Below are 23493 nucleotides of genomic sequence, written 5' to 3'. Positions count from 1 at the left end.
CAGCTCTGCAGCGCTTAACATCCTGCTTTGCAGAGGCTGCTGAGCTTTTTGGGCTGGAAGTCAGCCTGAAGAAGACGGAAGTTCTCTACCAACCTGCACCTCAAGAAGTCTTCCATCATCCTCGCATCGCCATAGGCAATTCAGAGCTTAAGTCAGTCCAGCAGTTCACCTATCTGGGAAGTATCATTTCCTCAGACGGTAAGATTGACAAAGAGATAGACAACAGGCTAGCAAAGGCATACAGAGCCTTCGGAAAACTCCATAAAAGAGTCTGGTCCAATAAACACCTGAAGAAAAGTACAAAGATTAGTGTCTACAGAGTCATTGTACTGTCTGCTCTTTTATATGGGTCTGAATCATGGGTCATCTACCGCCACCACCTGCGGCTTCTCGAACGCTTCCATCAGCGCTGCCTCCATTCAATCCTAAACACCCACTGGTCTGATTACGTGACCAATGTGTCTGTTCTTGAACAGGCAGGGGTCAGCAGTATCGAGGCCATGCTGATGAGAACGCAGCTGTGCTGGGCAGGGCACATCTCCAGGATGGAGGATCACCGCCTTCCGAAGATTGTGCTCTATGGTGAACTCGCCACCGGCTGCCGCAAGAGAGGAGCCCCAAAGAAGAGATACAAGAACTCCCTGAAACAACACCTCAGCCTTGGCCATATTGACTGCCACCAATGGTCCACTCTGGCCTCCAATCTGGATTCATGGAGACACACCATTCACGACGCTGCTGCTTCCTTTGAGAATGCACGGAGTCAGTCTTGAGGAGAAAAGACAACGCAGAAAGAACCGTTCCTTGCCAATGTCACCTAGGGAGACGTTCCACTGTGCCTTCTGTGACTGGATGTGCCTATCCCGTATCGGCCTTTTTAGCCACCAGCACGCTTGCAGCAAGCGTGGGTAGTGTTCTTCTCAAATCTTCGTTCGCGAAGCCTAGCCATGATATCCAGTTATAAAAAAGTCTTTTTTTTTTCTTTTTTGGTGTTGCAGTGATTGATATAGCAGCAGAAATCTTTTTGGAAACTAAACAGGTTCCATTAATAAAATCCATAAATCTTGTACATACTGAAGAAAAAATAACAAACAAACTAAAACAGCTACCAGAACTGAAGAATTTTTAATGTGTATTGGGGAAGAACTATAAAAAACTAAGCAAACCTACTACCATCAGAGCAACATAGCACATAAGGAACAGCAGAAGATCTCAGCACTTTCTCAGTTGAGAATTACAAAACACACTGCTAGAGAGAGTAGTTGCCTGCCTGCAGCTGACCATCACTTTAGCGTCCTTAGGCATGAACTCAGTGAATCATGTCTTCCAGTGATAACCCAAGAAATCTTGCTACATTAGTGTAACACAATAAATGTCTTCTTTCTTATACAAATAAAGTATTTTCAATGTTTTTGTACAGTCAATCACAAGTTAAGGTTCATCTGAGTGTTGAAAACTACCCGAGAATTATGTTTATCTGGGCATTTCCATTTTAGTACTTCCTCTATCAAAGACCAAATGGGACCAGAGGCTTCTTTACAGTGGCAGTCCTGTTCTAGAAAACTGACTTCAGTCCTTGCACACACTTTTGCATGCTCGTTATTCAGTAGTAGACAAAAATGCCAGTTGCTGAGTCTGACCCTGTGAAATGTGGACAGAGAGGTCTCATCTATGTCAAATTTTTTCACTTTGATAGGAAGATGTTGCTTGGTCAGGCCCAGGGAAAAACAGAAGTGAAAACAGATCTACCGGATCATCTCCTTGCTTCTTTAATGGCACAAGATTGCTCTCCCCAGGTGGGTAATACATTTTATCAGCAAGAAATGAAACAGTACAATTTTCTCACATAATATATATGAAACAAAACCAAAAGAATCACTGATACCCAAGGTGATAACCAGTCACAGAGTAAAGAGGTACTGTTATAAGTCTGGATTACGTTTCACATGTCAAATTCTTGTGGCCTAAAGTTCCCACTTTTCTGATAGGAATTTATCTAATCTTTTCAACATATCTCAGTGGTTGTTCTACTTGAAAACATAAAATCATAATGATAGTAGGTGCTGCTCCCTCACTTGGAAACATGCAGCTGCAGATAATGTGACACAAATGTAGTCAATATTGTAAAAAAGTATTACCAAACTCTTTTGGGGAACAACCAGATTTTATTGGTTCATTGCACATCAGTTCCAGAAATGCTATCCTGCTGTCTCCCCAAGATATATAGAGCGGTATTTCTGTATTTACCTGGAAGAAGGAAGTAAGCTTTGGATAGCGGTGATAAATACAAGAACAATAAATGCACACACCAAGTTTGATTTGAATACTTCATCCCGCATTTGAGAATACTAGAATAAAAATAAAGAAAAAACAGAAGATTAAATTAGCTGTTAACCCATACAATAGTTTCATAAAGACTAATGCATATAGGAGGCACTGGGAAAAAAAAGTAGCATAAATAAATCAATAAACCTGACTTTTTTTTTAATTAACCACAACAAATAAATTATTAATAAGCTGGTAAAATATTTTAACCAAGAGACCAAAACTTTGCAATTTGCAAACCAAAGTTTTTCTACTTCATTCAAAATTATTTACTTTAAAAATTCTCAGGTAGATATTAAGGACTTGTTGTGCTGAGAAGAATACTAAATACTTCATCGTTTAATAAAATACTTAATAGTAAGCTTCTTCAGCTGAAGAAAAACATTGAAGCCATCTGTGACTCTGCATGCATGATAGCACTGAGATGTCTCTCTGCTGGCCAAGTTGAGACCACTGTTTGATTTTTTAAATTTCTTTTTAAAAGAAAAGTACATAGTTTGGACTTTCCATGACTCTATGGAATATGGTCATGAACTCTGTATCCTAACTTGTTGAGGGACTGCACAAAAATTGGCAGTATGGACATTCTTCAAGGAGAAAATGAAGACATTATTATGTAAAAGACTGTTTGAAGTGCATTATTATTAAGATTCATTGAAAAAAGTATTTTCGTTCAGCATATCACACCACTGAAAATGCTAGTCTTTTTTATGGGAATTCTTGAGAAAAAGAGTAACAGATACATCCACAAACCACAGTGGATCAATTAAAGGGGAAACATTAACCAAGTCATCATCCAGTTTTTGTCATTGATAATTCAGTTAAACTCCTTAAATTTTTTTTACCACAGATGAAGATTAGTCCTAGACACATTTTTGTATTTCTGTTTATCCTATATGGATACCACTAAATTTTCTCCTTCTTATGAGAAATCCCATAGAGGATTGGCCTGGTCATTTTTCCTCCTCTGAACAATAACTCCATTTTACTTAAACTCTTGGAGTTTTGAAGAGGCTAAGAGTACATGGGCAGAACAAAAGGAAATCCGAGTCAGAGATATCAGATACCAGAACTTTTCTTCAACAACTTAGAAATAGGGCAAACTGCTGTTCTAAATGCCTAGAAAACATTAGAAGTGATTAAAAGTAAAACCAATTAAGAAATGAGTCAACAACAAACATTGAGAGAGTTCAGCTATGAGCTGAAAACTTGCTCTTGAAGGAAGATGCTATCTAGACTTCAGCTATGTTCCCAACATGGACCTTTTGTAGGGACTTAATCTCAGCTATGAACATCTGGTCAAAACAGTCCTGAGCTCCTGAAATGGGAAAAAGGATCTTCTCCTCCCATTTGTTAAGAGATGCAGTTTATTTGTTGATGTCCCTCATTTTGATTCATGCTCTCCTGTGATTATACTTTGTGTCTGCTGCTGACTGTATCACTTTGACATTATTTTTGATAGTGGTCACAGGCAACTCCACTTCACTCTGCTGCTGGAAGCGCAGAGTCACTGACCCTGATTTCATATGCAGGAAATGTGACAGTCTGCGTAAATAACAGACCAGGGGTTTGAGTTTTTTTTTTGATTAGGAAAAAAGAAAGGTATGTTCCTTAAAATATAACATGAAATCCCAGCTGTTTCATAGGGAAATTATAGCAAAATAAACAAATGAAGCACAAACATAGAATGGCCTGCTGTGTTGAGCATTATGTCAAAAGGATGGATGTTATGTTCTAATCAGTAACAATATTGTGTTGAGAAATTGTTGGCATCCCTAGGCAGCACTGACATAAATGATAAACGTGGTAGTTCTGTAGCAGTCTACTGCTTAAGGACTTGGAGAATTAATTGAAGGACTCAAGGCCCTTCAAAAAGCATAGGGAGGTATATAGCTCACTAGAGCCATGTAGAGTGGTAGGCAGAATTGTGTTGTAACCTGACCTTATCTGCAGTGGAAATCTTCACTGCAACATCCCACAGACCTACCTGAGCTGGCATAACATTCTTGTGGCATAGTGAAGGCTCACCCTACTTCCTATGGTGCTTGAGCCATTCACCTGCACTGTTGGGATGGAGATGTTTACCTACTGGCTTGCCCGTCCATCTGGCGACAACTGAGCTTGTGTAAGGAAGGCAAAGTTTCCTCTGCTGATAAACACAGCGTATTTCCCACCCTTTCTCTTTTCCCAAAGGTCTTTGAAAGGGGAGCACTGATATTACAATAAGCTTCACATGTTCCCCTAGAGAAAATATGGACTGGGGAGGAAGGTTTTTGGTCTTATCCTCAGTGCTGCTCTGTGACTCAGATAGGGCCTTATAGATGAGAATTAAGACCATGTTTTTTTCTTCTTCAGAGCAATGATGAAAAAATTTCTGCAATATAGGAGAAGGACAAAAGATGTATCAAGAAGTCCAAGACAGGTGAAGACATGAACTGAGGAGACCAAAGCTTAGACACAGGTCTAGTTGCTGACCAACAATGGAAAAGTTTCTGAACAGGCATAGAGTTTGCCCAGTATTTCTTGCAGACCTCCTTGCAACTGGAAGTTATTAGGTTGGAGAAAGGAGGCAATGTCCATATCTACTGGGATACAGCATGCAGGAAGAGCAAAATTGTTCCCCTACTCCTTTAATTTCTGTTTGTCTTACTCATCAGAAATTCTGAAACAGAGAAACTCAGATATTCAGGTCTAATATTTAAAATAAGAAAAACTGTACTAAGAAATTCAAAGCCCTTTTGATGTTTTCAGTGTGATCATCTCACAGAAAATACATAGATGCTTCATCTCCAAGCCCAGCCTGATTCACAATCCAGATACAAATATGAAGGAAGACTTAGAATATCTTTATTGAAATCTTTACATTCAAAACTTTCCTTAACAAAATTCTACCAGCATGTGAAATTCCCTGCCCTATGCTTTATTCTATAAGAAAGGACATGATATGGATATTTCCAAGTCACTGCTATTAAGGGAGATCATCATGATTATATCTTTTAATTATTGGAATCACCTGAACTAGTGTTAGATTTTCCCTATGAGCTATTACATATTTGGAAATTCCTACTATATTTTCATGCTGTCATCAGAAGTACTCTCCTCTGACGAGTTGTTCTATCTGCCTACATGCTATTTCTGAAAAGAACCTCTAGCAAAATTGAGAGTGAATTGTCTCTAAATGACAATGTCAAGTGATAAAGAGTGAAATAAAGGTTAGTAATGACTAGTCCATTTGGGCAAAGAATCTATAAAGTATACCAGGTGGGGGTTCTGCACAACTCCTATTATGAAATATGACAGAATTCATGTGGAAATGCACATACTGCCTTGAGGAGATAATCCATTCACTAATGTAACCTCTACAGCTTGCTGTAGAACACAAATTTGTTCTATCACCAAGAAGGACATAGAGCAATGAGGTGAGAGAGGACTGGGAAAATGTACCAGTGGCTTAAATTTCTGTGATATGCCAGCCATTTAAACTAGTGCAAACCATGATGGTTGCTAGCTCCACTGTTGTTTTGGACATGCTGGTTCCAGAATTATTTTGAGTTTTTTTCTAACTTTTGGAAATCTCAAAGGATACAAAACAGAAATGTCATTGCTAGTGTAAATTTGATGTCTGCAACTGCTTTATAGTGAAAAAATCCCAAAGTAACCCGGGCTGTTCAAACAGAAGTTCAGGATGACATTTAAGATCTATTCATGTCACCCCATGATCCCACATCATGGTAGTCATGTTACTAATGCAGCAGGAAGAAATAGAGTTTATTGTTCTTATGGTTACTCTCTTCTCTGCAATTTGAGGTACAGAACACTAACACAATTCTGATTGAACAAGGACCTCAGCTACTGGGTACTGGTTGCTCCTCCTATTATAAAGTCTGGGGTGACAGGTACTTACAGATAACAGAAATAAGTATTAGGCAAATGGTAGGGCTGCCTGAAAGTGTGATGGCTAAATGAGAGGGCACAAAGTTCCACATGGGGGGAAGTTACTTCACTTCAGAGCTCCCTCTGGCTTGAGGCTGTCACTGTGTTGAACGCAATGTTAGTGGCAGCAAATGGGAAGAGCAGTGGGAGATGGCAGGCCCATAGACACACTCCCCTCTGCCAGCCACACTGCAGGGAGCAGCTCGAGATGTTGGTGTAGAAGGTCAGGTAAACAGCTGCAAAATGTGAATGGCCAGGAAAAAACATAATTCCAGATTGAAAGGTTATGGATGGGGAGAGCAGAGGGGAAAAGCTGCTGAAAATGCTTTATGGGATTCCAATGCAAACCTGAGTTTGGCTTGTTTCCTAAATGGGCAGCAGGAAGGGAGAAAGTAGTAGTAATATAAGATAGAATGGGGAAAATAACTCCTTTCTGTACAACAAATAGTCAAATATTGGTTTTTTTCTTGTTTACCTGCAGACTACGGGTAAACACTAAGGTTATGAGGACAAACCTGTAATTACTGCACAGGCAAATGAGGAGGAAAGGGCCATTTCCCACACGGTCCCACAAGATATTGTTTAATCCACATCACCCTGTGTATCCTTTTGCAATTCCCATCATTATCTGAGCACTCCTGATGTCCCAGCACCCCAAACAGCAGTAAGGAGGTTGCTGGCCAGCAGATATCCAGCTGTTCAAGGTTGAATAGAGCAAATGTACCTGAGCAAATAAAGTAGTAGTTATATTTTTAAAAACTTTACTCCTGTAAATGTGAAGAAACAGCCTAATTTAGAGAACAAAAAGAAGATTCAGTCAACTTTACTGAAAAGATCGTGTGTTTCTATTGTCTTTATTTAGTGCCTGGAACTAAGACCTAAGCAAATATTGAATGAAAGCATCACTTTCCAAACATGGCAGCACATTTTTCCATTGAAACTGCTACCATGAGAAGCAAATGTATCAAACCTGCTAAAAATGTTAATTTTTAAATAGTGTTTTTTTTGTCATCCAGATGCAATTAAAGACTTCATCAATATTTTAAATCTGATCTGTGTAATGTGATGGATTAGAGCATGGTTATTTCTTTTTTTTCCTCCTTAAATTGCATTTAAATTGAGTTCTAAGCTTGTATAGTTTATGGCTGATATTTGTGAAAACTAAAATAATAACAAAGTTTATATTCTGGATATTGAGTCCCATTCTGGGTAGTGTTCCTTTACAGCAGCTCATGCTCAGACCTTCTTTTATTATGTATCAAAGTAACATTAGGTAAACCATTGATAAATTTGCTCATTCAGCAAGTTGGTTTTTAGCAAGCTGTTTCCTCCTTTGCACAAAAAGCTTCAGATAAACCATCTCCCACTCAGGGGGTTATATGCTACTTTGTCTAGGCTATTCGATCTTATTTTGTTATGTCTTGAAAAGACTGCTCATGACTTTTGGGGTCTTAGGCAGTAATTCACATGATATTGGAGCTCTTGGATTTCTCTTCCTCAGTTTCTCTGTTAGCTTTGAATGATGACTATAGTGAAAGAAATATCCTCATATCTTCTGATTCAGTAGATAATTATTAGTGGATAATTTGGCTTTAGGGATTCTACTTTGTGTCTCAGTATCATAAATAACCTCATGGAAAAATGGCATGTCTTTTTTCTGGTTTTTTTTTTTTTTTTTTTAATATTTCTTTTTCCTTCTGTAGGATCGATTGTTCAATAAGGGCTTAGATATACTTGAAGCAGAATTTTTCTTTTCCAGTTGTCTTGATAAAGGTTTCAACAATGAGACTTTCTGAGGACTAGTCTCCCATAAGTCAAGTGAAAATGTCTGTTTTCCAGTGGAGGTTAAAGTGATGATGGAGAAAGGACCCTCTATTCTTTCAACTCCTCATTATTTTTATTTCTTTTCAATCAAGTGCACATCATATTGCAGACCTGCTATTGCTGCACTCTAGTAGTATACAAGTCAATGAAATTATTTGAGATCTGCGCAACCTCATCCCATGACATCAGCTTTCAAGGAATATGCTCTCACTGCCTTATTTTTTTAAACTTGCAACTTGCATCTGGATGTAGACTGGGAAGGAAATTGGTGAGATCATTTGCTGTTGAGAAGCAGCAAAGACACAAAAAATATTTACCTCTTAGAAGCAGATTTTTAAAAAAGGATGTTTAAAACAGAGTCGAAAAGTTAGTGTTGACTTGAAAGAAATAGAGCACTGCCTACAAGACACTAGAGGGATTCTATGACTAAATGAAAGGAACATTTCTATCTAGATATAGCTATATTTTTACTAGAAGTGTCAGTTTATTAATATGCTCAATCATTGTTAGTGCCAAAGTAACCTGTCATCTGACAGTAAACTGCTTGTAGTCAACAGCAAGTGAAACCCGGGAAACAGATGTTTTCAGAAGGTGAGTTTGCTCAGTCTGTGTATTTTCCAACAATGAAATGCAGTCATTGCAGCATTATAACACCTGTACCATGACACTGTATGTTATGAACTCTAACACAATCCCAGCTACTAAGAACCAAAACAAAATGAAAAAGAAAAACAAAACAAGAAAACAAACAAGGCAAGCCAGAACCTACAGCTTCTCTACTTCAGTGAACATTTATTACAATCTGAGTTGCCAATAATGCAGCTACCAAGACCCAGCTACCTTATGCTCCAGGCTGGAGTCTTTAAACATCAGTGAAAAAGGCTTGATATGCTCTCTTCTCAATTTATCGCCACTCCGTAAGTCGATGGTGTGCTCTATTCGCTTGTTAATTTCCTCAGGCCCAGACTGGACATGCAAAGCTTGTGCAAGATGGTTTGGAAGCAGATTTATTGAATTTCTTGTTAGGGCAGCCAGAGTCTAGGGGAAAGCACATGCAAACAGAATAAACCTGCTGGTCCCCTTGGGTTAAAAATGCAATGTTTTAGATCATGTTGCATTGCAAACCATTACAGCATTCCATGCAATTCATTCAATGAAATCTACAGAAGTGTAAAATAATGTCTGTTCCACTAAACACATACAGTACTTTAAGGTGGTTACTTTATTGCCTTCTTTATCGCACACTAGGAGATTTGCTGCTGCAGTGAGCTCTAGGGCTGTATTTCCATCTCCAAAGACGGCTGTTTAACTATTAGAGCATGCATGAGGGGAGTAGTTTTAATAAATAGGAATGGAAACTACAGAAAACAAAAGTCACAAAACAAAAGTCACAAAACAGGAGTAATGAAGTTTTTATTATCTTAGAGTTACTGTATGTGAATAGTTAAGGAACAGATTAGTTAGTCAGGAGCGAAGAAGGTGACACATCTGATTACTTTAGCATGGGTTTTCAAATAATATATTCTTCTTCACTACTGGTATATGTCAGCCAATCTCAATTGCAGTTAGGCTATATGATTTAATGTAACTGTAATTCATATTATTATTTTTAAATACTGTCTCAAAAGCATTATTCCTTTGGTATTTCATTGACTAATCAAAAGAAATAAAAAAAGAAAATACTTTTGCACAACTTTGCAAAGGAATTCTAACAGAGATAGTATGAAGGGTGCTTCACCTTCAACAAAGAGTTAGGGTTTGCTTTTATAAAAAGAATAACTCATTCCTGTTTCATGGTATCATTTCATGACACAAACCACTGTGAAGCAGCTCTTTCCCAGATGAGTAGTAAAATAAACTCTACTAGTCATTTTCCCAAGGGTTAAGAAATGTCAATTAAGAGAAAGGATTTGAAACTTCATACATTATAACATAAGACATTTCAGAATTATTATGGTTGAGAAATACACTTTTTCTTGAGAAAATTTATTCTATAGGTCATTGCTGGAAAGACCTTCAATTATATCTCCTACTGGACATTGTAGAAGCTGGGGTGTAGGACGTATTGTCACTAGATATCCCTGGAAAGCCAGTTTTTTGGATCATGGGATTATGTACAACAAATGCTAGAGGAAGGTTTCCCTCGTTCATATTCAAACTATAGTCCCCAAATACTTTCTGATGAATCTCGGAGTGTATATTAAAACACAGGAAGGGTCTTATGTACCCATTGCCAAATCCCAAGTGACAGCTTTCCTTACAATCTTGAAATAGAGTCCATTGACTCCATAGTCACAGATAATATTTCGTATTCCATCTCTTCATCAGTAACTTAAGACTCCAATATAGAGGCAGAAAAGGACATCCAGATTTAAATATTCTCTCTCAGCAAAAAGCAATTTTCCTGTTTGCTTAGCAGAAAAAAGGACTTCAATCACAAATGTCTGGAAAACTACTCTACTCGAATCTTTCCTTCTTCTTTCTATCAAATCAGTATCACAATATTTGGAGAACAAAATGGTATCAAAGAAAATTTTCTCATACTAAAATTACAGATATGCTTGAATCCATATCTTAACCTTGGAGAAAACGGTCCATTTAGTCAAATGGATAAATACTATATTATTACACACTAAGACACTACTTTAGTTTAGGTAGTCCTATCTCTTTTTAAAATGAACTACGGAGAAAAATTCTTATCAATTTTTGGTGACTGAAATGGCATAAGTAGATCTGAAGTCACTGTTCAAGGATGAGATCATGTCAGCTACTTTTATATACATTGATTCATGAAAATTAGTTTCATCATTCTACTTCTCCACTGGAAACAGGAGTGGAGAAGGTCCCTAATGTTTTAATTGGGCAATGTGTTTTATTTATATGAGAAAAATAATCTCAGTTCGTCTTAATAAACAACTATATTTTGCTTCAAATTATGTTTTAAGATTTGATTGATATGAAGACTTGTCTTCTGCCTGAATGTATGAAGTGTTTTAGAATTCATGGTAGATGAACATGACATAATATCACCACCATGGTTATGGTGCCTGTGGTATTAGTACAAAAATAGACTCTGAGCTTGCATTTATTTTCAGAAAACAACAAAGAAATTCATATTTGTGAATCATGGAGTTTTCTCTGCCTCACACCCATACACATATGTAAGAAAACTGCTGCCCTGTAATTAGTAACAACAATGAAAAAATACCAGGCAAATTATTGTCTCAAGAATATATTCTAAACACATTTTTTCTTTGTATCCCCCTCTTTTCTCTGCACCTTTTAAGACTGTTATGCCAACATAAAGAAATATTGGCCTCTCCTACACTTTGGTGAACAGCTGTAGGAAAGATAGGGTTGTGAATTCTACAATGAGCTTTTGAAGTTTCCTGGTGCTGACAATAACCAGTCATCATACAGGAACAAACACAAGGTTCTGTTAGGGAAAAGTCTAGACAAGCTTGCATTTGAGACTGAAAGAGGATGGATAAAAACAAACAAATAATAAAACTCCAACAGTAGACATATTTTATAGAGATTTTGAAACATTATCTTAGATTAGATTTTCCTTCCTTCCTGCGAAGTTTTCCTGCAACAAGTCCGAGCATCCTGCTCTCAACAAGGAGGGAAATTTTTAATCAGTATCATTTAAAAAACTCAAGGAAGTTATATATATATATTTTTTCATACTACAAACACCAGGTTTTGGAGGCAAATAAGAAAATGCAAGGTCACATATTTAAAAAGACAGGATGCAGGGAGGATTTAGTTCAAGAGGAAGACACCTAAATGAGAGTGTCTAGGTGTTCAGTGTCTAAACTTCTAGTACTGCCAATGTACACTCCAGATGCTTTCAGTTGCCCAGTGATATGCAGCTATGGTTAGCTGAGATGCCCTGGGGTACCCTGGACAACTGTCAGGAGCCAGGGGATGTGGTAGAAGACTTAGGAACACCATGTGCTTATGGTGGGTGGTGGGTACCAGCTGCAATAGGCAGCCACAGTCTAGAAGCTGAATCAAACTCTTGCTCAGCATGTTTCAGCACAGGTATTCAGCACTACCAGAGATATCAGTCTCTTCCCTGACTTCTAACTGGTCCAGTTAGGTTCAGGTGAGTCTTTTATAGGCCCCTTGTCATACAGACATCTTAGGCGCCCTAGAGCAACCCCAGTGGCATGAAATCCTTATGTTTAGGAGATGAGCTGTGGGAGGGAAAAACACCTCGAGTAGTCAGTAAATAAACAAATGCAGGTGCCTTGTTCTCAATTCCACCCTTTTGTTTAGACTTGCCTGTCATCTTGGCAGTCTTTTAGTATAATTTTTGTACCGATTTTTAAGACCATTGCAACCACTACTAAAATATGCTTTTTAATATGCTTTTTTTCCTAATTCACATCATTACAAGCCCATCACCAGACACAGTGACCGTATTACGCTTTCAGCTACTTCTTTTGTAAGGCACACAGAAGAAATCCAACTTTATAAGCTATTAATTCATTTAAGAGGGGGGTGGCCTTCACTCTCTTGACATAAAATAACTTCTGTACAACTTCTTTTGATTTAATAAAGCCCTGGCCCTTATTTCAATAATAGAAATATCTGTATTGGACATCTCTGAATTTCAGAGCAGGCACTTGCATCCTTGGCTTACCTCATCATTAGCGGCAGGGCACACGGTGCTAAATGTGCAGTAGACAGATGTAGCTTTTGTTAATATCTGTGACTGCCTACATAAAAAATGGATATTCTGTTCCTTACTCATATCAACATATCTTCAGTGTTTCCTACTTCAACATAAACACTGACTTAGGCTGCTCATAGAATATGAGTTTGAGATAATGAGTATGGATTGGGATGAATTAGAGCTTGATATGAGAACAACAGAGAGTTTGCCTTTTCACATGCTTACTAACATAACTAGAGCTAAAGTTAATATACACGTGATCAGATTTGCTCAAAATTTGTTGTAACATATTGGGTAAAGAAATAATTTAAATGCTATTGCAAATATTCAAACACACAAAGTGATTCACTGTTGGGTTGCTGCTACTAGGATTTTCAAAGTCTGCTGCTGACAGTGACCTTTAAGCTGCATAATTAATGTTATTATGTGCTTATTCTGACCAAGAATGACACACACCTCTGCAAAAAGCTACTATATCCTAGAACAATTTAAATCTATAATCTGAATTTTGAGCTGAAATATATTATTTGTAAGCAGTACTGCCTATTGTCTCAACTTTAAATTGAAAATTACATAATAATTGAATCATACATGAAATAACAGATTTTTAAAATCCTTTCTTCACCAAAAAGCTTATTGTAAAGCTATGTGATATAAAATTACATCTATTTACAACACAAACCCAAGTTCTTAATAAAACAGCAAGAAACTGTTCTAAAAAATGAATGGTTTATTGCCACAAGACAAATATATGCTTTAAAGAAACTGTTTAGCTATGCTTATTTCAATTATTTTTGTGGCCTTTTTTACTAATATGGGGCAGGAGTTGCTCAATAATTGAACAAAAACACTAGTACTTTGTTTCATTCCTTGTCTTTGTTAGCATCAAGGTCAGGTTTAGATGAGAAAAACGATCAATCAAATGACAGCCTACACCACACAGATTTTTTTGAACTACAGAAATTGGAACGTCTTAAAGGGAAAGAAGAATAAAGTGAAAGAGATCACAAGATATTTGCAGCAGCATGCACCAATACCTCTATTCTTAATGAAACGAGAGTATAGAGACAGGTCAACAAAATACAGAGAATACTAAAAGGCAGTGTACATGCAGATGCACAGATGTACAGAACATATATAAAACAGGTGTTTTATATAACAGCAAACTATGCCATGCTCAAGTTCAGTTTGAAAAGACAAAGACTGCCATGGGCTGACTGATTGCGAAATTTTATCACGTTTGAGTACATTTGTAAGAAGCAGAAGACGGTTGACAAAGCAAGACCTCCACACAACAGTGCTTGAGGTTCAATAGACAGTTCAGATGAGTAGGAATAAGGATGTGCAGTAGAGGAAAGGGTATATCATGTCATTACAGATCCCTCAAAAAATGGAAGAAAACTTCAGCTGACCCTGCTTCATAAAGACTCACCAATCTTTCAAGTGCAGGGATAAGAGTGGAGTCTGATGACATTTTAACCTTTCCATCTTTAATTCTCCTAAGCAAGCAGACTTCACAAAATGATTTCTATTACTGTACAAGAATTTCCATTTTGCAAAGTGCTGGCAATTAGCCATGTAATGCTTTCGGGCAAGATCTTATCAGGAGCAACCGTCATTATCTCATATTTCTATTGAGGTACACATGACCTTAGAGTCTAACTCATCTGCTAGTGAACTTTAATTATGTCTTAGAGTATGAGGTTTTAACATTTTTTGTTAGAAGAAGTGAAAAATGCTCAACCTGTTTTTACAAGGTGCTTTTCAAAGATAGGTATTTTCTCCTTCCCTCATATCACAGATCACAGACTATTTAGAGTTGGAAGGGATCCACAAGGATCATCGAGTCCAACTCTTAAGTCAATGGCCCACATAGGGGATTGAACCCATGACCTTGGCATTATACAACCAAGTTTTAACCAACTGAGCTAATCCCAGATATCAACATCTTGTATTGTCTTCTGGCAAAATGTCCTTTCCCTCATCCCTTTACTTGATGGCACTGCAGTGCAGCCATCCAAAGAGCTATACACTCTGACTAGAATGTTCTAGTAAGTTTAGTAATATTAGCCTTATTTTTAATTTACTTTTTTGTGAACTGATTCAATAAAACTAAACCGTGCAGTATTTAATTTCAGTTGGAAAAGAAAGACAACCCCCAAACTTCTGGTCCACTGTCATTTCCCCAGTTTGGATACATGACTTTTTCTGCCTCGAAACAATTTTTTAAATCCTCTCCTGTATTACAGTACATGTTAGAATAAAAGTTAAAGATGAATTTTTCTCCTCTGAGGCCTCCATTATTAAAATGCACTCAAGCATGCATTCATACCTGATGACATTAAAGGAAGTTTGACTTACATTTTGTTTTCCCACTATGTTATCAAATGGAAGTTCAGGGCTCCAGGATCCTTCGGTAAATGTAGCTCCACTGTTTCTCCTGTCAGAGGAGCTGACAGCCTCTTTCACAATATCTTCAGGCAAAGTCAACAGACTCTCCTCAGGTTGTTTAATTAAATAAGTCTCAATGTTATGTTTCCTTAAGAATTCATTACGCTCTTTGCCATGCCCTTCTTCAACTTTATAATCACCATTCAGGCAGTCCAGAGTGGCTTTGGAGATGTGAATTCTCCTGCGTAAGTGAAATAAGTAGTAGCAAATACTGTTTGTCTTCTAGTACACATAGGTAAGGAGTTTTTGAACTCTGCATAATGTTTGACATAATGGATAAATAGCAGGGTTTCTATTGTATAACATGATTTCTATAGAGACAATTAGAATAGTGTATTCAAAAACAAGAACTTCATTTGAGGGCAAGTACTACCAAGACATGTTTATTTCAATAGTATCTCATGAATGGACAAAGTTGTGACACAGTAAAAAACACTTTGACATTCACACTTGATACCTTTACTCACATTAATAGTTTAATGGCAGAAGACCCGCCTGAGTAGAATGCTATTCAGAAAATTGGTACTTCAGGTAAATAGGGTGAGAGAAAAATATATGCTATACATTAGACAAGTTTATGTGAAGCTCTTTAATTTTCTTTAGTTACCTCAGGTGGATTAGACGGTTGAAATTAGTGGTCTAATTGCACCTGAAGTAAACTATAGAAAGGCAAGTAAAGTAATAATTTTTGTTAAGACTAAGCGATGAATTCAAAAAGCTTTGGCAAAAGCAAAGTTGAATGTATGAGCTCAAATTTTGAACAGCATGGTTGGAATTTGAAAGTCTTCTACCTAAACATGGAGGGTCTTTCTTATTTCTATTTTTGAGAAATCTTCAGGTTCATACATATAGGGTAAATTGCAGACACCTGTAAAACACATGGTTAGCCATGTTTACCATGTAGCATCATAAATGCAGTAAGAGTTGCTCATTAGACATTTATCTAACTCAAGAAAATAGATGCAGTGATTAAACTGGCTCATTTTTTAAACTTTGGATGTATGGCACTTTCTGAAAGACAGACTTGATACAGATTCCTAAAATTCAGAGTCAGCTAAAATTCTTGATCTCTTCTTAATGACATACGCTGAGGTGCTTTTCTCAGGGCCTGGAATTTGGCTTATCTCCTGTGAAGGAACTGGTCCTACCATGCTCCTTGGGAACTTCCTTCTGGAACTTAAAGGATGCCACTACAGTGTTAAATTGTGCAATATAACATACCAATAGAGTAAAAGACTATAAATGCATATATTAAGCGTTGCCAGAAAATAAAGTGCTAGTTGTCTTTAAGCAATGTGAAGCACCCAGGAGTATCCAAATTAGGAACAAACTGTGTCTACGTGGAGCATTAAATGCCAGTATCTAGTTAAAAGAGAAAGCTTTGTATCCAAGCCATTTTTGTAACCTGTCTCAGCTTCATTTGTTTTTCCCAGGTTTTGTATATCTTTCTGTCTCTGAAGTCATGCTGTTTTAATGACCATAGCAATTATCACTATTTTATGGTCAAATACCAGTAAAACTGCAACAAAACCCACTAAAAATATTTCTCAAATACAACAAAACTATTGGCCTGTACTTTAAAAGCAGAGTATTTGACATCTCAGAAAGATAATAGCTCTTAAAAATCCAAATAAGCCAACTTGATTTAAGTACTAACCTAAAATTAAAGAAATGGAAAAAAAATAAAAGAAGAAAGTGATACTTTAGTTGCCAGGGTGACTATCTTTGCTTAGTGGCAACTAATATAATTTGGGAATGTTGTTTTATAAAACCCTGAAATAAGGATTCTAGAATGGAAATGATAACAGCATTAATCACTGTGAAGATAGCTACTGATGCAATATCCTTAAATGGACCAAATATTAATAAATAGTTTGCAAAATATTAATAGTAGAGTTGGTAGAGTAAAAAGTATTTTCTAGTTTCATCTTCTATACTGCTTGCTTAAAAAAAAACCCTTAAAATGTGTAATGGATAGACATCTTTCTAGTTTAATACTAACAGAGTACACTGGGAACATGAGTATTGAAGTCAAAAAGTATGGCCTGTCCTGTTGAAAAGATATCAGGCCTGAAGTATTAGATGATGCCTGTCCTTGAAACATCCTAGAAAATTTATTAGATTTAATGTAATTCAATACCATATATTAATACCTAGGTACATCAGGCAAAGACTAAGAAGATCAGAAGAATGTCACTGAAATAACATTAGGATCTTACATGGTTTCCTTCTCAGGTGATGTGGACACATTTTTTATCTCTCGAAAACCAGACTGTTTTTTTCTCAGTGCTCTTAACTGCCTTCTTCCATGGCAGCTGGGCTGCTGGCTTATGCTCCTTCATTCATGGGCACTCTCTCCCCACATCACCCATGCTTATGAGGTCTCAGGGTGACATGAAGTCATGGAGGACAAGAGCTGAGCCCCTTCCTTCACGCTTCCAGGCTGGGTGGAAAGATCTTCCTCATGCTGAGCTGCCTCCCTCCAGTGTGTCCTCGGGAAAGGACTGTGGTTCATCTTTGCTCTTGTTTCACACTATGGGAGCAGGACTGCTCATAGCTCCAGGGAAGCTTTGTTGATGAAGCAGCTCTGGGAATGACCCCAGTATTATGACAACTAGGGGGATTTGAATGCAGGCAGAAGTGAGAAGTAAGGAGAGGCTGAAATGAACTTAAATGCTCTGCTAAATCTACTCTGCGCATTAAGAAACTCTGATGTAAATCACTATTTTAAGGGACTTCGTGAAATGCTGTCACATAGAGGTTTTGGTTTGCTGGCACACTGATACTCAGGAGTGGAAATCACTCTGCTCTGACAGACTGAAAACCAGCCAAGCATTTTATCTACAGTACGGCTGTGTATTTTCCCGGTTATTCATTAATAGCTGTACCACTTACACACATTAAAAGCAACAGACTATGCTTTTTGCAGGTGTGTGTAGTGATACTTCAATGATCCATTTGCTCATGTTAACAAAGCAACATCTTGGTCATCCAGGGCTATCAAGTGGGATAAGCAGCAGGCAACAAAATTTTTTTTCTGAAATTTGATACACTAGTGACATATGCAGAGTACAGAAGTTTTTCTTAAAACAAGCAGTGTTTCATTTTCTGCTGATTCCAAAAATATATATTAGTATAAAGGTTTACAATGGCTAGGACTTTGTAAGTGGCCCACATTTGTAAAATATGAAACAAATTTCCTTCCAACTTCCTCTGAACATGACAGCTCTGGCAGATCCTGATGTGTGTGTAGGGAGTACAGCACATGACTCAGTTTTGATGTCTTGAAACCTCTGTCATTTCAGGTGACAGCATCACTTAGACTTTTTCCACATAAAGAGGTTTGTTGCTATTAACTTCTAAATTCCACGGCCAAAGATTGACTTGTATAGGTGATCTTTTGCTACATATTTCACCAATGGAAGCTGGAGCTTAAAATGAACAAAATATTCCTGCAGTCACTACTGATGCTTCAAATTTAAGAATTGCAGCTTTCAAACTAGCATGATATATAGACCATTTCAGGCAGAAATACATTCTACTTTCAAGTGAATCAGTCACATCAGACACTCAGACTCCAAAAGACTAGGCAGACCAATGGAAAACCATGTATTTTCACATATAGACAGGCTGAGAAAATTATTCTAAAACATCTACTAAAGCATCAAATTATTTAAAAGACTACCTTGGAAGCCTGCTGTTCATAACAACTTGTTATTAGCATATTGACCTATGAACACATAATTCTTCCCACACTTTGTCCATTATGAAATAAAAGAAATTATAGCCTTGTAGCTCGTAATAGCATTTGAATGCAAAAGACAAGAGAATGAAGACTGGAAAACCTTTGAAAACAAAAATCTATCTTTTTCAGGAAATCAGGGCTGGCAAAGAAAAGTAAATATTTTTGTCTTAATTTTTCCAGTGCCTTTTCAAGCTGACCATTACTACTTTTTTTTGATTATAGCCTCACAAATACTTGCCTACAGCAAAATAACAAAAACAAAAACAAAAGGGTCATAGTTGATGGAATAACATAGTTCAGTTAATCTGTTGGCAAGCTTAACAGCGTAATGTGTTAGCAATGTTTTCTGACTGTGGGAAATACACATTGCCTTACCCAGGAATTCCACCTGACTCGAGTTTGTTTGCGATATCCACGTCCCATGACCAGACATCAAACTGCCACTTTCGCAGGCCCAGCACTCCACATAGAACCGACCCTGAGTGTATCCCTATTCTCATGTCAATGTCATGCTTTGTTCTTGACCTAACATATCTGTTAAACAAAACACACAAAGAAAGAGAAAAGATCAGACTTAGGAGAGTACATGGCATGGTTTTCCATATCTGTTAGAAAAAGTCATAATGTGAAACGATGGCAATTTGTTGTACAGTGCAGTCTGTAAAATGGAAAGATATCTTGCTAGGTAGCAAAGTACAGGTAGTGATAAAATTACTCAAAAAGCCATTTTATCATAAAACACTTAATTGCATGCATGGCTCAGTGGCACTCTTATTATTCTGGTCAGATAGAAAGAGAAAGATAGGGAGAGAAAAAGGTGTTTGAGTGAAAGTGTTTCATTGGATTTATTGATTCCTTTAGCTTGGAATTATAAAAGACAATTCACAAACAGTATGAAAACTATTTTCATTAAACCTGTGTATACTTTTTCAAAAATGTTATTGCATTGACTGGTATTTTCCAGAGTTACTTTTTGTGCAAAGATTAATTATTTTCAGTAGATTTGACAAGAACACCATTTGCTCAGTTATAATAACCATTTGAGATTAAAATCACTTTCTTTCATTCTGTGTGGTGGCAAAGACCATTTCACCTCTCGAAAGTAAACACATGTGGGTATATTTGTTAACAGTCTCAGAAGAGGGACTTTGCCCCAGCACTGTTTTCACCTAATACATTCTTATAAAGGGAATGTTACTATGTAAAATAGTGTCTTCCTTGTCTAATATGAGACCTCATATATTGTACATAGCCAAAGGCACCTTATTAATGTCTTAGACTCAGGAATTCTTCCAAATCAACATTGAAATACACTAGCACATCAGTGATAGACACCATTAGGAAATGGTTGGGCTTGACAGTCTGTGGTCAGCCTCTTCTTCCAGGCAACTACTGAAGGGGAAATGCCTTCAAAATGTGCCAGGGAAGGTTCAGGTTTTATATTAGGAAGAAATTCTTCCCTGAAAAAGAGTTCATCTTTGGAATAGGCTTCTCAAGGAAGCAGTGGAAAAACCATCCCTGGAAGTGTTCAAAGAATGAGTAGCATGTGGCACTTTGTGATATGTTTTAGTGGGTGTGGCATTATTGGGTTGAAGGTTGGACTTGATGATCCTGGATGTCTTTTCTGACCTTAGCATATGATTCTATCACCTTGGGAAGTTCACAACTAAAGTAATTTAGCTGTATCCATTTGAATTACAAAGAGACCACTTTTCCACTTCTGTCTGTGTGACAATAATTATTTGAACCAGAAATAGTATTAGTGTTTGTGTTCATAAATTTTGAATAGTGTGTTCAGGGTAAGAAAAGCATGTTGTTACTGTTGCCCTACAAAAAAATGGTGCTGCTTCCTCTGTAAAGAGTCTCAGTTCTATGGTCATTGAAGTCAACAGAAGTCCATCAAGACCACATCACAGAGCAGGCAAAGAATAAACAGCTCTGTTTCTCAACTCTGAAGAAAACTACCATTGACTCAGATGCTTCAGTCATGACCTTGACAGATCCTGTCTAGAGGATAAAAGGGTAAATTGCTTACTGCATTTATTTCTTGGTCTTTCATTGTTGCAATGGAACATCAATCCAGTTTGCAAAGGGGAAAAAAAGCAGCAAGAGTTCTAAAATGGAGAGAAACTAGTTGTATAAAAATGTGTAGAATTGAAAATAAGCAATTAATCTTTATTTCCCTTTCCTGCATATTATGAAAACATGGAGAAAGACAGACATATGATAAGTCCCAGTGGAGTTGTTTACCTACAAAAATATCCGTTCATCATATCAGGAAGCCAACATATTTCAGACTTCTAAAAGAAAGAAATTTTAAAAACTGAATCATAAAATAATAAAAAAACAGGGCTTGAAATATCAAAATTGAGCAAACACCTGTTTCTGAAAGATGGGATATGTAACAACTCCTCCACACTGAAATGCTCTAGGTGTTGTAAGAATGGCTAAGACAAGTGAGACCACTGTGATTTGTAATCAGTTTTGAAGAGGTTTTATATGTTACAAAAATATCGAAACTAACACTCTTAAATGTCAGAGGAATTATCACACAGCTCCCCACATGACTATTTTCCCAGTCTCCCTTTTTCTTTTGTTCAGATTAAGATAATTATTTCTCATTTTATGTCAGAATTCCTTATCTTGAAATACAAGCTTATTGTATACAGAGGAATAATTGGGCTAAAAGCTTTTCATTGAAAAATGCACTCAATGAGAGGACTTCAAGTTTAATAAAGTGTTTTAATAGCATGTATTTATGTAATCTTTCTCTGCACATAAATGAACACACACTCTATTTTGCCAATTTACATTTTAAGTAATATAGCATATAATTGCTGATAAATACTAGTATTTAATATTGGACAAATGCCAGCAATGGGAAGTCATCAATGGCATGAAATTTAACAAGTCCAAATGCCAGATGGAGTAACACCAGGCATAAAATTAAACTGGGAGAGCAGTGACTGGAGATCAGCCCTGCAGAAAGGGATCTGGTTGGGTAGCAGATCACCAGGAGCCTGCAGTGTGCCCTGGCAGCTTCGAGGGCAATCTTATCCTGGGGTGCATCAAACACAGCATGACCATGTGGGAAAAAGGATTATTCCACTGTGTTCAGTGTTGGTGCAGCCTCACCTGGAGCCCTGTGTGCAGTGCTGGGACCCAGTAGTTAAGAAGAATGTGAAAGTCCTTGAATGCATCCAAAGGAATATATCAAAGTTGGTGATAGGGCTGTAAGGCACATCCTGTAAGGAGTGGATGAAGGCTCTGGGCTTGTCTACTTTGAAAAGAGAAGCCTGAGTGGTCACCTCATCACTCTCTACTGCTCCCTGAGGAGGGGAAGGGAAGAGGGATGTTCTGAGTGTTTCTCCCTGGGATCTGGTGCCAGGATGCATGGGAATGGCTCAAAGTTGCATTAGTGGAGGTTCAGCTTGGACATTAGGAAACATTTATTTACCAAGATGGTGGTCAAACTGTGAACTAGGCTCTCCAGAGAGGTGTCAATGTCCCAGACCTATTAGTGTTTAAGAGGCATTTGGACAAGTCCCTTAAAAACATGCTTTAACTTTTGGTGTCCCTTGAATTGGTTAGGCAGTTGGACCAGATGGTCACTGTAGGTGCCTTCCAACTAAACTAGCCTATTCTATTCTAAATTTTAAATACTACAAATTATAGTCTCTTATGTGTATCATATACAAACCATCACATGCAGATCTCATTGGAGACACCAGGTACAAGTGACAGAGCAACTGAGCAATGAACCTCTCAATTTCCTGAGTGTTCATTAAAGATTGCTGGATTCTAACTTTTCCTTTGCCATAAAAACATGACCATGGCAGAAAAGGCTTCAACATCCTCAATCAGCCACATAGGACTTCTGTATTTGTCCAAAACCTCATATAGCTGTGCTGTCCACAACTTCTCCTGCATGACACTGCAGATACAAATCAAGGACCCATCCCCCTTGCCCTATCTGCTATTTTTCAGAGTTTCCCAGGAACTCTTTCTGTGTGCTGCTCAGGTGATAATAGATCTCAGCTCTCCATCAGCAGACAGTGTGGATTTGGCTCACTGTCTGCACCCTTTGGCTGAGGGACGTTCTGCATGTCTGCTGTGGTGCTGGCGCAGCTATGGGGCCTTGTCTTTGCATCCTCCTCTTACTTGTCCTGCAGAGCAATGTGCTCTTATGTTGATAGGTGAGAAGCTAATTGCATGAATGGAGCCACAGGCAGGCTAAAGTATATTTAAACAGCCCTGTCTAGGGTTGAATCAAAGCACAAGAGTGATCTAGTCTTGCTCATATTACTTTATTATTTGCAACCTAAGACAGAGCAGAGCTGCGGAAAAACTGCTGTGGAAACATTAGTCTTCACTAAACTTTTGTTGTAAGGCATTGAACAGAGAATGAACAGTTGTAATTTAAAAATGAGGTGATTGATTAATATGTAAAAACACATGGAATTATAATTATTCTTTTTCTTTAAAATTTGGAGTGATGTAGGGTAAAATAGATTTCTGAATTGTGTGAGAA

At 37.5% G+C, this 23493-nt stretch overlaps 1 protein-coding gene across 1 annotated transcript in view; it reads right to left on the bottom strand.

The window, feature by feature from the left end:
* The window catches only part of ADCY8 (adenylate cyclase 8), a 143450-nt gene that overhangs the window by 36396 nt on the left and 83561 nt on the right, over nucleotides 1-23493 (bottom strand). Inside the window, exons 6-9 of the mRNA XM_071553831.1 lie at nucleotides 19338-19496; nucleotides 15128-15398; nucleotides 8923-9120; nucleotides 2248-2348 (exon numbers count right to left, since the gene is read on the bottom strand). Coding sequence (XP_071409932.1) covers nucleotides 2248-2348; nucleotides 8923-9120; nucleotides 15128-15398; nucleotides 19338-19496 — 729 coding nt within the window. The remainder of the gene's footprint in view (nucleotides 1-2247; nucleotides 2349-8922; nucleotides 9121-15127; nucleotides 15399-19337; nucleotides 19497-23493) is intronic.

Source organism: Pithys albifrons, chromosome 4 (genome assembly GCF_047495875.1).
Source record: "Pithys albifrons albifrons isolate INPA30051 chromosome 4, PitAlb_v1, whole genome shotgun sequence".
In the NCBI taxonomy this organism is placed as follows: Eukaryota; Metazoa; Chordata; class Aves; order Passeriformes; family Thamnophilidae; genus Pithys; species Pithys albifrons.
This window is presented reverse-complemented; position numbering and strand designations above follow the sequence as displayed.